General features: G+C 36.0%; 2 protein-coding genes across 8 annotated transcripts; both read right to left on the reverse strand.

Moving 5' to 3' along the window:
• Positions 1–2,286: 2,286 nt before the first annotated feature.
• LOC125262923 lies at positions 2,287–4,053 on the reverse strand. 5 transcript variants are annotated; one of them, XM_048181767.1, is made up of 7 exons: positions 3,894–4,053; positions 3,757–3,792; positions 3,635–3,683; positions 3,192–3,530; positions 2,761–3,054; positions 2,560–2,644; positions 2,287–2,451 (listed from the first exon to the last, which is right to left on the reverse strand). In XM_048181767.1, the coding sequence occupies exons 1-6, from the start codon at positions 3,894–3,896 to the stop codon at positions 2,568–2,570; spliced, it is 798 nt and encodes a 265-aa protein (XP_048037724.1). In that variant the 5' UTR covers positions 3,897–4,053; the 3' UTR covers positions 2,287–2,451; positions 2,560–2,567. The 5 variants fall into 5 exon arrangements, with proteins under 5 accessions (XP_048037724.1, XP_048037725.1, XP_048037726.1 ...); XM_048181768.1 differs by lacking the exon at positions 3,757–3,792; XM_048181769.1 differs by lacking the exons at positions 3,635–3,683; positions 3,757–3,792 and having other exon boundaries at positions 3,192–3,276.
• A 7,281-nt stretch (positions 4,054–11,334) lies between these two features.
• Positions 11,335–15,087, reverse strand: LOC125261518. Of its 3 annotated transcripts, none has more exons than XM_048180086.1 (5): positions 14,936–15,087; positions 13,912–14,217; positions 13,538–13,736; positions 12,944–13,057; positions 11,335–11,889 (listed from the first exon to the last, which is right to left on the reverse strand). In XM_048180086.1, exons 2-5 carry the CDS (start codon positions 13,918–13,920, stop codon positions 11,756–11,758), a joined length of 456 nt encoding a protein of 151 aa, XP_048036043.1. In that variant the 5' UTR covers positions 13,921–14,217; positions 14,936–15,087; the 3' UTR covers positions 11,335–11,755. The 3 variants fall into 3 exon arrangements, with proteins under 3 accessions (XP_048036043.1, XP_048036037.1, XP_048036029.1); XM_048180080.1 differs by having other exon boundaries at positions 12,944–13,024; positions 13,538–13,810; XM_048180072.1 differs by having other exon boundaries at positions 13,538–13,810.
• Positions 15,088–15,493: the final 406 nt, after the last annotated feature.

Below are 15,493 nucleotides of genomic sequence, written 5' to 3' on the forward strand. Positions count from 1 at the left end.
GTAAACTTTATAGTTACTTAGGCCCACTATGTGTGCCTGATATGAATAAATGTCGGCAAATTATATTTGAATGGATTGTTATTGCTGCTTCCACTGATGTCTGACATCAGTGTGTATTTTATAAACTCTAAATGTACTGTTTTACTGGTGCTTATGCGTATTTAAATGTCTGAAACCTTAAAACAATGCATAGTTGTGATATATGACAAGTGCTGATGGCATCCGTCTCACAGCCAAAATGCGAAAGCACAGTTTGAATCTGGCAGTTATGTGACATCACTAAACTTTCTAAGTCCCATATGTGGGACCGTACCGCTCAAAAGGTTAACAACTGTGACAATGAGTGCTTATCAGGATCAACTACATGCTGGATTGTCAAGAGTATGTGAAGTAGCCTATGTAAATTTCATGACATAGATTCTTTAAAATATGTCTGTTATTGTAGGGACAACGTTACATTTTTACGCCACTAAGCGGAACAAAACAAACTGGTTGCTTTACATGTCAGTCAGATGGCCTCTGGGCAGTCCTTAGCCAATGAAAGCTGCTATGGAGTCCAGACCTTCTGCTGTCGGTCTGAAGGTCTGGCTACATGAGACTAGTGTCTCGGTGGAGGCCGGGTGGGCCTAAATATCCTCCACACCTGACTGCATACTGGCATTCAGCTCTGCCTCCATTTAGAGATAGCAATACCCAACTTCCTATGAACCAACCAAATAAAGTCTGATCTACATTTGTTGTCATTAAAGAAGCCGTTTCACTCAGATATACATCACAGTGGGGAAGAAGAGACTATTGCAACTTCTGTTTCATGCCGACTTTAGCTTGAGCGCTGTTTTTAGAACAGCATGTCTTGAGCAAGATGCAGAAAAATACGCAAGACGTGATCGCAGTGGTCAATGACATACGTCTAATGCAATGTTTGCATAGAAATGCAATGGAGCAGCCCAGTGGAATGCAAAAACGCATCAATTCATTCTTATGCAGTCTTGCATTCTTATGTTCTCATATTAAGTCATCATCAACCGTCGAATTTCAGTTCAAATACTCAAGAACACAATTACAGAGGATGCATGAAAGCACCCAGATGATTTTCTTGATATCAAGGGTGCAACGAATGCAGACTTGAGAGAACTGAACCGTTAGAAATCCTAAAAGTAATTGCAGGCTGATGACATACAGAAGCCTGTACATTTTAAGCTTCTCTTGTTCTCGCTTAGGCTGCATTTAACTCCACTTTTAGACACACACTCACAAACCTCCTTAAGAACTTTCTCACAGGAAAATTCCCAACGCCATTTTGGAGTGCAGTCAATTTCGTCAAGTGGATGAGGGAAGTTTATTTGGACAGACCCTCGACCCCTCGATTTTGACCGAGGGAGTGAATCTACTCATATGTACACTTCAGGCAGATCCATAGACCACACTGCAAAATGATTGTGACGTCATAACAGTAACTCACACGGCGGGCTCAATAGCAGATTCCAAGTGATCAAGGGCTCAGGGCGTTCCATTCAAACCCATTGCAAGGGTTCTGCAAGTAGTGGGCACTCGTGCAATGTAAGCAATGACGTACATCAGAGTGAGTGAGAAAGAGGGAAGATAGTGAGGGAAGGGCATAAATAAGCCTTAGTCGGCATGAAATGGAACCTGCTGTAGTCTTTTCTTACCTATTGTGATGTATATCCAAGTGAAACGGCTTGTCAAAAATGTTGGGGCGGGGCTTGATTCTGTCCATCTGGAATTGATTGGATCATTGTATGGTTGTGGTTTGCTATTGCTGTGATCTCATGTGAGTGACAGGTTGTCCCGCCCTCACATCAGTAAACACGTCATCAGAGAAAAGAAGAGAAAAGAAGAGAAGAGAAGTTGCTGCAAGAGGGAAGGGAAGTTATTTTGATTAAAGATTATGAGGGCACATGAATTAAAATAATAATGATGTGCACGGATAAATCATTTATAATAAATAGGCCTACTATTGCAATATTCAATAAAAAACAACAATTGTCCATTTTGATTCGGTTACATGATTCCCCTCTGCAAACTTGAAAAAACATGGTGGTTCATGAAAGAAAACATTTGTAATTTTGTTTGGCATCATTTTAACAAAGAGATAAATACCTGGACAAAATCTGCAGTTCTTTATTGGTATACTAAAAAGAGTCTTAACATTAACAAAGCATGGGAAACATTAAAATATACAAACTCATTTACACACTCATACATTTTAATATTAAAATAAAAAGACGTAAAATATAAAAAAACAATTTAAGTAAATGACATCTGTGTTGTTATGTTTTATTTATTGTGCATTGTGTGGTCCTGTACCTCTTATACATAAATTGTGATAGGATGGATGAGAAACAAGATCACAGCACATTCTGTGACCTTGTGTACTTCAAGGTAGCAAGACAGGTCATCAGAACACCGTTCTCCATTCTTCTTCATGTTCTTCAATTAGAATAGAGAAACAGCAGTTTACAGTTCCAGTTTCAGAATGACATTTAAAAGACTAATAAAAAAAGATGCTTACTAGAGAAACTCGTACTTGAGACTTACTGTAACATCTACACGACTACGATGATCAAAAAGACAGTCAACACTGCAGAGATGACAAAAGCCACTGCCAGAGCCACAGTTAAATCTACAAGACAGAATTATTGCAAAGACCTATAATAAACCACCTTATACTGCCCACTAATTATGTCATACAGTATTTAGTACATTTAAATAAGAAATACACAATATCTCAGAACTTACCTCCTCTTTCATAGCAGACAGAGCTTGATAAATTGGCCACAAGTGGTTTGTTTAATGACGAGTGGTTTACCCAGCAGGAGTAGATTGTGTCAGCGAAGGTTTGTGGCGGCAGTATAAGGTATGATTTCTGATTGAAGGATCCATTGAATGATTTGTTTGAGTATGAACTGTTGAGGACGTCTCCATCTCTGATCCACAGCTGTTCAAGAGAATTGTGGTAAAATCCCACAGAGCACAGAATCATGGGAGATCCATCAGGGCTCTTCACACAGGATAGGGACAAGATGGGACGTACTGTAAATAATGGAAGGATTGATACAAAAATATTACAGTAATATCACATCTTTCAGATCTATCAATCAATTGATCTATTAATCTGTCTATCTATCTATTATTTTTTTCTCTTTTAATTACAAAGAATTATTATTTACCAATAACTTGAACTCTTTCTATTCCCAGATCCTCTTCAGGTGGTTTTGCAATCCTCTTCACAGTACAGGTGTATGTGCCGGCATCCTGAATTCGCAGATTTAATAGCTCAAATGATATTTCCATAGTCTTATTAATAAGTATCAATCTTATGTGATCTTTACAATCTTGTTTTTTCCATGAATCCACATGTAAATACGAACACAGTGTATGATTTAATGTTTGAAGCTTCACTGTCATGATTTCTGTGTCATTTGTTCGTCTGTAGTTGCAGCTAATTTTGGCAGAATGTCCATGATTGACAAATAAGGCTGTAGTGTGATTTGCCGCATTGACAAAAGCTGAAAAAAGACAAATCATGCCAATCTGTAAAGTGCACATTTAGTTATAGAATATTTTATGTCATAATTTTTCATAAATTTAGCGTATTTAACATTCTAATTACCGAAAGCTGAACACAGAAGCATCCACCCACAATAGTTCAAAAATAAACACTGAAAAAGAAAGAAAGTCACAAGCAGGTCGGAACAATGTGAGGGTGAGTAAATGATGACAGAATTTACAAACCTTTTGAAGCATTTTTGCATGTAGTGATATGAATACCTGTGGTTTTAATACAACAACTAAAGCTAAAGATTAATTAAAAAGTCACATCACATCCATACACATATAAAATAGTTTTTTCATAAGATTCACATACTCACCATTCCTCTTTTCAGGGAAAGCGCTGCATGTGGCTGCTGTCTTTCTGTTTCTCTTAAAGGGTTACTTCAGGATTTAGCATTAAGCTTTGTATTAGTAGAATACCACTAGTATTTTCGAATTAGCGTGCTTTCCCCCTTCATATCAGTCCGAGATGAGAGATTTATGCATTTTTATTCTGTAAAAAAGCCTCCGATGACGCAAAAATCGTCATTTTGCGTCATCGGAGGCTTTTTTGGCCAGAGGCTTAAAACTACAGCCAGTAATAGCAGGTAGTTCCGCATTTTTTCACCACGCCCATACATATGCGCTTTTGAGGTTACTCACGGACATAGATCAAAGATTTTATCAAAAGTGGGTGTCAATTATATTTTTAAGCTTACAGTAATTCACTTTATTTTGTCTGCACTACATCAGTGGTTCATCTCGCAAATGTATCGGTCTCTGCAGTCATCTCAACCAATACAACAACAGGCTTTTGTGGTAACATTAGCATAAATAGATAAATAAACTCAGTTTTACAGAACAGAGGCTTTACTTTGATAACGGTCAACTTATATGCAACTTATATGTAATTGTCTATCTAACGTTACTTTGCTAAGTTTGCAGTTTTACTGCTACCTACAACACTACATATAGGCTACTGTGTTATCAGTCTAGTATCAGCGAGTCTTACCTCTAGGCGAATACGCTTAGTACCAGATGCCCAGGCTGTTCGTCCTCTGGGAAAGTGAATATCGATGGTATCGCGGTGTCCTTCAGAATGGTTCTCTTCATTGCAAGGATATTTGGTTCGTAGTCCTCGTGCTTGAAATGGAGACTACATATTCTGCGTTTTTTTAGGTTTTCTATAACGGTGTCATCTCCAAACTTCGGGTGTTTGATGGCCCGCAGCCACTGTTTACATCGCTCCAAATCTTTAACTTAATCGGAAAATGATGGAAACTTACTTGTCCTTTCCTGGTTTTGGGTGTACATCCAGGTACAAAGCAATTTAGCACCATTTCGCTGTAAATGTATGAACTAACTCACGATTTATTTGTTTGAATTTTCCTGAATGCCGCCTGTAACCGATAGGCGTGGTTTGGGTGTGGCCTCGCAAGGGCAGCAAAACAAGTGCATTCTGGGAGTTGTTGTCTTTCATCCACATTAGTCAAAAATACATTTTCTGCCTTTTCTCAGTCTAGAAAGCTCCAAATTCAAAAATAATTTCACATTTCTACTACATAAATGACCAATTTTAAATACACATTCATCTTTCCAGGGGTGAAGTACCCCTTTAAGTGTCTTGTGCTGTAAAACTGGGCAAAGGTGGCCATTTCCTCTTTAGGCAGTGTTGGGGAAGCTACTCTGAAACTGTAACAAGATGTCAACTTGTAGCTACACTACAAGTTACTATCAAAAAGTAGCTAGCTACATTGAAACTACTTTGATTTTTATTTTTTTTTAAATGACATAGCTTATTACAAATAACTGAATAACTGTTAATGAAGAATGTTTAAGTAAGATGTTTACAATTATGATGCATTACAATTATGATTTCAAAGTGAAAGATTATGTGTATTTTCATTTATCTTTTGTTAGATGCATTTACATTGTGACTGTGCCTCAGATGCAATCAACTCTGTGTAGGGCCCTATAACTTCCGCGATCACGGAATCGCGGAATCCATTCATAAAAACGGAATTTACAATTTGTCAAATTTTTGATGGATGAATTAAAAGCAGGTCAGTACACTCAAATTAAATCGCGATATAGACTAGTGTCTGTGAATATTAAACCGCAAAAAGACTATTTAAACATAAATCCTGCATGCATGTGTGCCTCTGAAATGAATAATGCGGAAGCGCAGTTTCATTTACCTCACACCGCCTCACACACAATCGCGCGGGCGCACGCACGCTGAAGCACATGCGACGCTCGCGGTGTTTTCGTCCTCTGACGCCTCACTATATGAACGCACGAATTCATCTCCAGAGCTGCTCTGAAAGTCACTTCATCAGCATTTAACCGCTTCGTTTGAGAAAACTACCGTCATAAACACAGAGAAACTCAAAGCTCTAGGCAAACCGTCAAAATAAAAGTTAGACAGAACTTCTGAAAAAAAAAAAAAAATCATAAAAATATATTTTTTAATTAGTAAATATTGTTGTTTTTAAGAATTCAATTACTTAGACATGCTTTTTGATTATTAAAATGGAATTAAACCATTAAAATGGAATCCAGAAAACAGAATTTGGTAAAAATAAAAGTTGAGGGGAAAGAATAAAACGTTTATCATAGGGCCCTAAAATTTATTTGTTAAACTTTTATTAAATTGTTGGTAAATTGGACAAGATTCATTATTTCAATTAATTAGACATGCTTTTTGATTACTAAAATTTAATTTAACCATTAAAATTGAGTCAAAAAATAAATAAAACGGAAAAAAACAGAATCCAGAAAAATTTAAATGGAAAAAACAGAATTTGGGAAAAAATAAAACGGAATTTGGGAAAAAATAAAACGGATTTTATAGGGCCCTATCTGTGTTTGTAAAGGTGTGAACCAAATGGCCCATACAGACGTATGGCCCACAGAAACTGATGGGTGCACGACAAACAAACAGCATTGCTCAGAGTAGATTGCAGGGAAGATCGATCTCCTGTGGGAGGTCCTTACAGTATTCTGTTGTTTATAGCCCTTTTGTGTTCATGTATAAAGTTCTGTCACACAAATAGAACTTTGGGTTAAGATGTTTTGAAGGCCGACACGCTGACATCGCTGCTGAAGAACTCCCAGCAAGCAATTTTATGCAGGGTTCGGAATGACTTAGGACTCTTGGGGGGTCCCCTAAAATTTAATTATTAAACATTCTGAATCCCACCCCCCACCCCCCACGCACCTCTTTGTTAAAAAAATATAGAATAATAGTAAATAGATATATTTAGTTATATTTGTATATTAGATATAATTAATAAACAGATTGTCTCTTTCAGGGGCGTCATGCACTCATTATTTTTGAGTATCAAAAATCTTTACGAAAGAAACACTAGTATGTCTATAAAGTTTCATATTTTATGCATTTGAGGCCTGAGACTGGCGGCGGAGAGAGAGAGAGAGGGGGCTAGCATTTGCCATCTAAGTTAGTCATAGCCAATAGCATACAAATAGCCTTAAATAGCCTGTGAAAACAGTAGTATTACATATACTACTATATATATAAAATCTATATAACTTTTAGGGGTGTAACGATTCACTCGTTTTCTCGATGCATCGATTACAAATCCTGACGATTTTTTGAATCGTGAATCGTTTATTTCGGTCGATAATCGATGTAAAATGCAAAGAATCGGATTAATCGAGATTCTATAGTGATTCAGTGCTTTAAATATATAAACATTAAATTACTACATGCGCGAATTGATGGAGACGTTGTGCGCCGTTATTTTGCGTCTTCCCTCGCAGCTCTCATTCACAGACACGCGCGGCTGCACTTTACCGCCTCTCACTGGATTGCGCTCGCGCTCAGTCCGTAGCCCACGTTTGAGCTCTCCCCAGGACGGCCACTGCTATTCACATGAGCATATGACAGTTCTCTATTAAGACAGCAATAGTCCTGAGTCAAACTACTCCATTGATAAAGCTGCCAAGTCATTGCGCGGTCACTACTGTTGAAATAAAATGCTTTTATTGCGTGGAAAAGTCGGAAATGGTTCATTGACATTACCTGAGCAGTTTCAAGGCGCACATTTATTGCATGGACGAAGCAAACACATAATGTAAGTTTCTAAATGCATACGCACAGTTCAATGAATGATAAATTACGAACTTAATGTCATTAAACTGAATGTGCGAGGAAACTGCTGAAATAACTACACCATTAACAACAGTGACATAAGAGCGCGCGGTTTATCAATCAAATGCGCGTTAAAGTTGCGTTCGTTAGTAGGCTATAGCAACAGTAGAAACCCAGCGCGTTTTCTTTCAGAATCACCATAAGGGAAATGTTCCGTATGAGAACAAAGAGGGATTTTTACTATTCCGTGAAGAAAAGTTAGTTTAGGATTAGTTGGGAAAGTGCATGATAATCTCTCCATGTAAGCATTAGTATTTTTAATGTACCTGGAACAGTTTAATAAGGTTGTGTAGCCTTTAACACTATCCTCCACTATTTAACATGAACTAGGCCTAACAATACTTTTAAAGCACTTTAAAATTGGCTTATGTAAATTTCCACAAATGCCAATTTTTATAGGCTGTTAAAATAAAGTTATGTAGCATCATTGAGAACTAACATTAACAATGGACAAAAGTTTTGTTTGTTTGTTTGTTTGTTTGTTTTTGACCTTACTCTCTGACCTCCTGAAGGCCGCTGTGTAATTCACACCCTGACTAAGACACGTTGAAGGAAGCATTTCAATATCCCTATAAATGCATATTAAAATGCAGAATTGAATCAAATTAATCGAATCGTCTCGAATCGAATCGTTCTGAATTTGCAAAAATCGTACACCTATGAATCGTGAAACGAATTGAATCGCTGTCTACCCAAAGATTTATAGCCCTAATCTGCACTTTACTATAGCATCCTGACTAATTTCAGGAGCACCCTCAGTGATTTGATTCTGGAACCTACACCTGCATCCATGCAAGAACAAAATATGCAACTTAAATTGGATACACTGAAAAATGCAGGTTAAACTTTGAAAAGCTTTGAGACGCAAATCGTGCGCTTCTTGCGTGAACATTCTGAAATCCACGCTACCTATTTTATTAGATCAGCCTTTGCCGTGTGATAAACGCACTAAGCTATATTGCGATTTTGTTTTCTGTTCAATTTACGGATGCTTTGCCAATGCAATGACGAAAAACACCGCGTTAGTGATCTTAGGTTCATTATAAAACTGTGTCGGGGCAGATTAAACTATGGCGGGTCACCACTATAATAAAATAGTTTGCATATACATTTGATATAGACTGCAATAAAGAAGGACAATCAGTTTAAAAAGACTATTATTCACCTGTATGTGCTTGAAGTCTTCGACACAGACAGCGTTTTAATCATTTGTTTATAAATTAAGCGAAACCTTTAATGCTATAAACAACCCATTCCTGTCCTTTACATAATCATCAGGCGATCTTTTCTCAATGAACTAAATCCACAAAATGCGTGATATAACAATATATGGCGGAAATGCACGATTTTAGTTCGTGATCTGAAGAAGCTGTGCTGCTTCAAAGCATTGCAGGCTCGTCAGAATCACAGTCTATAACCAGAACGCAAAACGCAATGTAGCTTGTAGCTTTTGGTCGGCGTTCACCCCTACTTGCTGGTAAAAGTAGTTAACTACTGGAAAAGCTACACTGTTTTAAAAGTAGCTGAACTACTGACAAGCTACTGAAAATGTAGCTAAACTAGTAGCGTCGCTACATGTAGTTAACTACTGCCCAACACTGTCTTTAAGTAATGGAGGTAGTTAGCAGCAGCCAGCAGTCAACAGCAGCACATAATCTGAATCCTGTCTTATTCTATATAGTGTGTGCATTACACATTTTACAAAGGATTTTTTTTCCTCAAAACAATATGTTCAGATCTCTGAACAAGTTTCCTGTTCCCATCAGATTTGAGTTTCTTATTGGTTTAAGCAAATCGCATGTGTGCAAAAGAGAAAGTACAATTGTCTAGAATTTGCATAATAACTAAATGCACATGGCTTGTTGAAAAACTGATGAGTTGATTCTCAGTGAAATTGTCGAACTCTTCACAACTTCTATTTTTTTCATCGTGTGAGCCATCACATGCAAAATGATCCATTCAGCTATCAAAATCTGTCAGACGTGTGTATATTCCATATATATCTGACAATTTTAGTAATGTCTGTTTAATTGGTAAATGGCCTTCCATAGTAATGAAATAGGAATCACAATCTTACCAATCAATTTTAGAATCATATATACAGTTTGCCTAATCACTACCAATTTTGAACATGGAGGAACGTCTAAATCCCTAAACTGCAGCAGCTACAGCAGTACTGTACAAATAAATGTACTGTATAAATACAAATGTTCATTTTCTTTTGTGTACAACATTGACTTGATTTTCCTAAATGTATACGTACTGTATCTAAAAAGCTCAGTGTGATACAACAGAGCATTAAGCTAGACAACTTGTACAGAAAGCAGTCAGTGTCAATAAAAAGCAGAAAAAAACATGAAGATTTAAACAAATATTTCCATGGTGAAAAAAACATCTAAACATTTTGAGCAGTATGGCTCACACGATGACAAAAACACTTTATATCTACTGACACGAACTTCATTTTAATGCATGATTGAAATGTTTTGGGTGAGTTACTACATTTTGCAGACATGCAATAGAGTTCTGATGTTCCAGCAAACAGTTGTGACATTTGCACTTACAGTTTAGAGAATGTTAAGAGTGTTTCAGGAATGTGCCAAAAAGCGATTGAGAAAAACTATATAAAATTTCTAATGACTATACTATGCAAAAATGAGAGAGTTACTGTAAAAAGAGAGGTATATTTTATTAAGTTAGCTTGATCTGGTTGGTTGGTTATCTGATGATGGCCTTGTTTTTTAATTAGTAAAGTTAGAGCGCTGTAAGAGTGAGAGTTGCACCTTTGTTCAGTTCAATAAGTTGGTTGGTAACACTTTACAATAAGGTACATAAGTCAAACATTAGTTCATGTATTAACTAACATGAACTAACCATGAGAGATACATTTGTTACTGTATTTACTAATCTTTGTTAACGTTAGTTAAAGAAAATACAGTTGTTGATTGTTTGTTCATGTTAGTTCACAGTGCATTAACTAATGTTAACAAACGTTGACTGTATAAGTGCAGTTCTATCTATCTATCTATCTATCTATCTATCTATCTATCTATCTATCTATCTATCTATCTATCTATCTCATTTCAAAACTACTTAACTAAAACAAACTATTTCAAACTAAAACCTTCAAACTTCAAGTTTTTAAAACTACTTAACTTTCAGGTGAGGCTTTTTCAAGCCAATTTAAAGTGTTTCTCGATTAACCTTTTTATTTAGTTTTATATATTCTTTTATTTTAACTAGTATTTTCAGCTTAGATTGTACCATTCAGAATAGTATCAGATTTAATGTTTAATATTAATGTTTTGATGTCTTATTCATGTGCGGTGTGACTTCATAAGTACTTGTCAACCACAAACACTCATGGCCATGACTCCCTGTGCTAAAAGGAGCAAAGTATGCATTTTTACTAAATAAACCCCTACCATTTACTCAGAACTGAAGACACCTTTGCTCAAACTATGACCTGTATTAAGTGATAATTTTTCATGGCAACCCAAAGTTCATCAGAGCATATGAGATTGGTGTGAGATAATGACTAAGTGTAAGATTATTTTCTGCTAAGTTTGATTTGATAGTAGAGACTACAAAAAAAAGGGCTTTTATGGTGTTTTATTTATTTATTTATTTTTTACAAGAAATGAAATACTACAAAATGTAGTCCAAACACCATACCAAAACCAAAAGTCACATGACAAAAAGTGCAAAGTGAGATTGTAATAATGCCCCAGCATATTATCTAATAAAAACAGATATGAAGTCCTGTTCATAATCATATAATTTAATTTAATTTACGGCACATAATAGTTTAGTAGGCTACTCCTATACAGTGCTTAAATACAACGAGAACTTCAAAAATACTCATAAAAGTACCTACTTACAGTTTTCAAGTCAGTAAGTGGCCATTTTGTTCACATTCAAGGTGCACCATCAAATGTCTTAGAAAAATACGTAACACGCGTACTTCGTTCGTAACAACTGTTCCCATCTGGCGTTAAACAAAGCTAATGTAAGCAGCAGCAGCAGTTAGTTCTCATAAATACACTCTTCTGTCTGAGCTTTAGCAATGGACGGTGTGTTTTGGCGGGACATGGCGAAGCTGAAGTTCTCATACACTTTATTGCTGAACACTATAGATCCATTTTCGTCTCGCTTTCTACCTGCAAAATCAAACAGACACCCAGTTAGCCAGAGAAAACACACACACACAAATACAATGAACATACACGTATTTCCTTTCCACAGATAAACCGTCATATTAACATATTTAGACCTAAATTATTTATGAGTGGTTTGTGCAATATAAACTGTTATGGCCATTATGGTAAAAGTGGATTTACTGAAAATTAGTGTCTAAATTGTCAAATTATTTAAAAAAAAATAAAAAAAATCAAACTTTAATTTAAAGAAAAAAAACTTTTTGTGACGATAATGGGGCTCATGTTTATTTACCGCATTAGTTGTCGCCATCTTGTGGTGGTCTCTAAAATATGTTTACAATATACTGGATAAGTTTTTAGTGATCCGTGAGAACTGTTAATACATCAGTAGACGAATGCAACAACCTCAGAACATCCTTAGTTACTTTCCCACGTAGACCTAACTACTACAGATATTGTTTGTTTTGGTCTTGGTCTTACTCATTTACTCAAAATAAGATCTACAACCAGCTAATTTGTTGTTTCTAGCTGAATGGTTAGGGTTTTGTTTGCTGGTCAGGCTGGGAAACCAGCTAGACTAGATTCAACCAGCTAGGACCAGCATTTTACCTTCTATTTAAGCTGTTTTTAGTTCACCACATGCTACAAACAGATATGTTCATTCACTTGTTTTTAATTTCAGATGATGTTCTGAAAATATAAAAATGCTGTCCTTAAGATTTTAACGTCATATTGACAGAAAGCAGAAATAGACATAGGGAAGGATACAGATGTTTAGAGATAGAGAGGTGTTGGAACAGAGGGAGGGAGATTTTTTCTGTCATTATTTCCGTCAAATTCTTGCATTCTTTTTTTAACTGCTGAACTATTTCTTAACTTGCATTATTGTGTAACATATGAATAAAGTAAGATTCTTCATGCAATGTCATTTTTTTGTTTTTGAAGTCGCAGTTACTGTAATTCGCCGCTCCCCTGTGGGAGTCAAGGTTTCTATAAATCAAAGTAATCTGAGGTGTATTAATTGTTAAAGAGATAAACATAATCATATACTCACATTTGCAAAGAACAACAATGATGATGATGATGCAGAGGATGAGGCCTGCAGCAGCACTGCATATGATGATTAACTGCTTAGCTGTCATGGTCACAAAGAGGGTATGATCAGATCCTACATATCAGACAGATTAATCTTTAATAAAGACAACAAGAAAACAGCAAGAATTTCTCCTTATTTAACCAGTCAGGTTGCTAGAGACCATCACATACTATTTGCAATAAAGCAAAAAAAAAAAACCCGTATAGGTCTATGTACTGGAATTAATGTGTATTAGCATTTTTAAGTATTAAACAAAGTTCCTTGATAGAAATGCTTAATGACATCAAAAGCATTAAGTATTTGGAGGCAGTGGTATTTTAGTATTTTAATACAATTGAAAAACTATGTTTTTTTTAGTCTGGTTAAAGTCAAATCCTGTTATTTAAACAAACTGCTCTGTATCTAACATTTAAACAGGTATATGTGGTTTCAGCATTATTTAGCAGTTAACAATAAGGCTGGTGGGAATTTGCTTACTTGACTCATTTGGTATATTAAACATTGTACTCTATTTTGTCCTGGTTAAAGTGATAGGTAGTTTAAAAGACACACCTTTGTCAGAAGCAGTGAGTTGTATACTTTTTTGGGTTTGATTATTTGAGTAGCTGGCGTGACAGGTGATCGTGTCTCCATCACTCCAGTCAGGTTTACACAGATGCAGCTCACTCTTCATGTCATAAGATGTGGATGGATGAAGTGACCTTTGACCCTCTCGGCTCCAGGTAAAGTTCACCAGCTCAGGGTTCAGACCCTGCAGAGAGCAGAGCAGATGAACACAGGTGTCATTACTGCTGTTCAGGAGCTGCAGGGACAGATCTGGATGTGCTGTAGGGGAGATGGAAAATTTGTTTATTACGGACATCTAGGTAAGATGGTCAACAACAACAAGCGACAGTTCAAATAAATCATTTATGAATGGCAATCACCTGCAACATGAAGTGTCACATTTGAGATGTTGTCCAATGATGGTGGTGGAATTATCCTTGTTGTTTTACAGCTGTAATTACCAGAGTCACTGGGCTGAACATTTTCTATACTTAGTGTAAAAGATGTTCTGTTTAATGTAAAACGAGGAATGCAATTACTGGAGGAAGATCCAGTCCATTCACAAATATTTTTGTTAGTTGCACTATTTTCTGTCCACTTTACAGACACTTGTACACTGTCATCAGGTGGAGAGTGGCAGGGCAGATGGACAGTCGCTCCTTCATCTGCTCTGATAGACTCCGCATCTGTGGATTGACACAAATTTCAGTGTAACCGACAACAGCACGTTCCCTTCAAATATACAGTACATATATCAAAATTATTGTTTAAGATTTCACAGAAAGTCTACCACATATAAGATCCATTGACAATAAACTTTACAATAGTTTCATTTGTTAACATTAGTTAACTACATTTGTTAACATGAACTAACAATAAACAATACTTTTACAGAATTTGTTAATCTTAGTTAATGTTAATTTCTACATTTACTACTACATTTAAAAAAAACAAAACAAATTAGTTTAAGCATGTGAACTAACATGAACAAACAACGAACCTGTGCTGTACTGTATTTTTATCGACTAACAGTAATAAGAGTTAATAAATGCTGTAAAAATATATTGCTCATAGTTATTCATGCTATCTTATGTTAAGAAGTGAGACCTTATTATGAAGTGTTACCACATTTATTAAGCCCATCACTGGCATTGTTGTCTTGTGTAACTAACAGCAGAATGGTCCCTTAAAATATGCAGTACATTTATTTAAAAAACAGATATCACAAAAAAACATAAAAACAACCGCATCTAAGATGCATTCATTTAGTCTATCACTGAGATCTTTGATTTTAGTAGGTTTATATTTCTTAGACAGTATAAGTTATAACTGAGACATTAGGCTATATTACTGTTTCTTTGCTTTAAATAAAAGACCAAAATAAACAGAACTGAAGTCTCTTACCTGTATGTGGGAGACAAATTAAAGTCAAAAATAAAAGACAGTTTGTAACTTGTTTTAAAAACATGTCGATGCGCTCAGTGTGTGAGACACTTCTGTGCTCGTACACACACGTTCTGAGTGATGAACTTCCTGTCCATGAGCCCACCCATAATCTAGATCACAAGCCAAAAAAAGAAAAAAAGTCCTTTGGTCATGCACTCAGAGATTCACTTTAACACAGATTGTATTTACTTACAATGGATATTACCATCACATCGTTGTTTTACACCATTCTGAAAGGACAGTATTCATAAACTTAATCTGTTTCTGTAAATAGAGATTCTATTATCTTGAATGAAATTTTTCTGACTCGTTGTTGTGTATTCAATGGCATGGAGGAAATGAAAATAAAGAGGTAACATTTTTAAAAATGCATTTTACTTTCAAACATGGAGGGGTAGAGAACATGGAATCTGTTGTCTAATTTGCTTTCTTTTTTCAGTGCTTCTGCTTTCCACATAAAAACCTACACAAGACGCCACAGAGTACTGGAAAGGGACACCACAACATTTCACAACA

Source organism: Megalobrama amblycephala, linkage group LG2, assembly GCF_018812025.1.
Source record: "Megalobrama amblycephala isolate DHTTF-2021 linkage group LG2, ASM1881202v1, whole genome shotgun sequence".
Taxonomy (NCBI): domain Eukaryota; kingdom Metazoa; phylum Chordata; class Actinopteri; order Cypriniformes; family Xenocyprididae; genus Megalobrama; species Megalobrama amblycephala.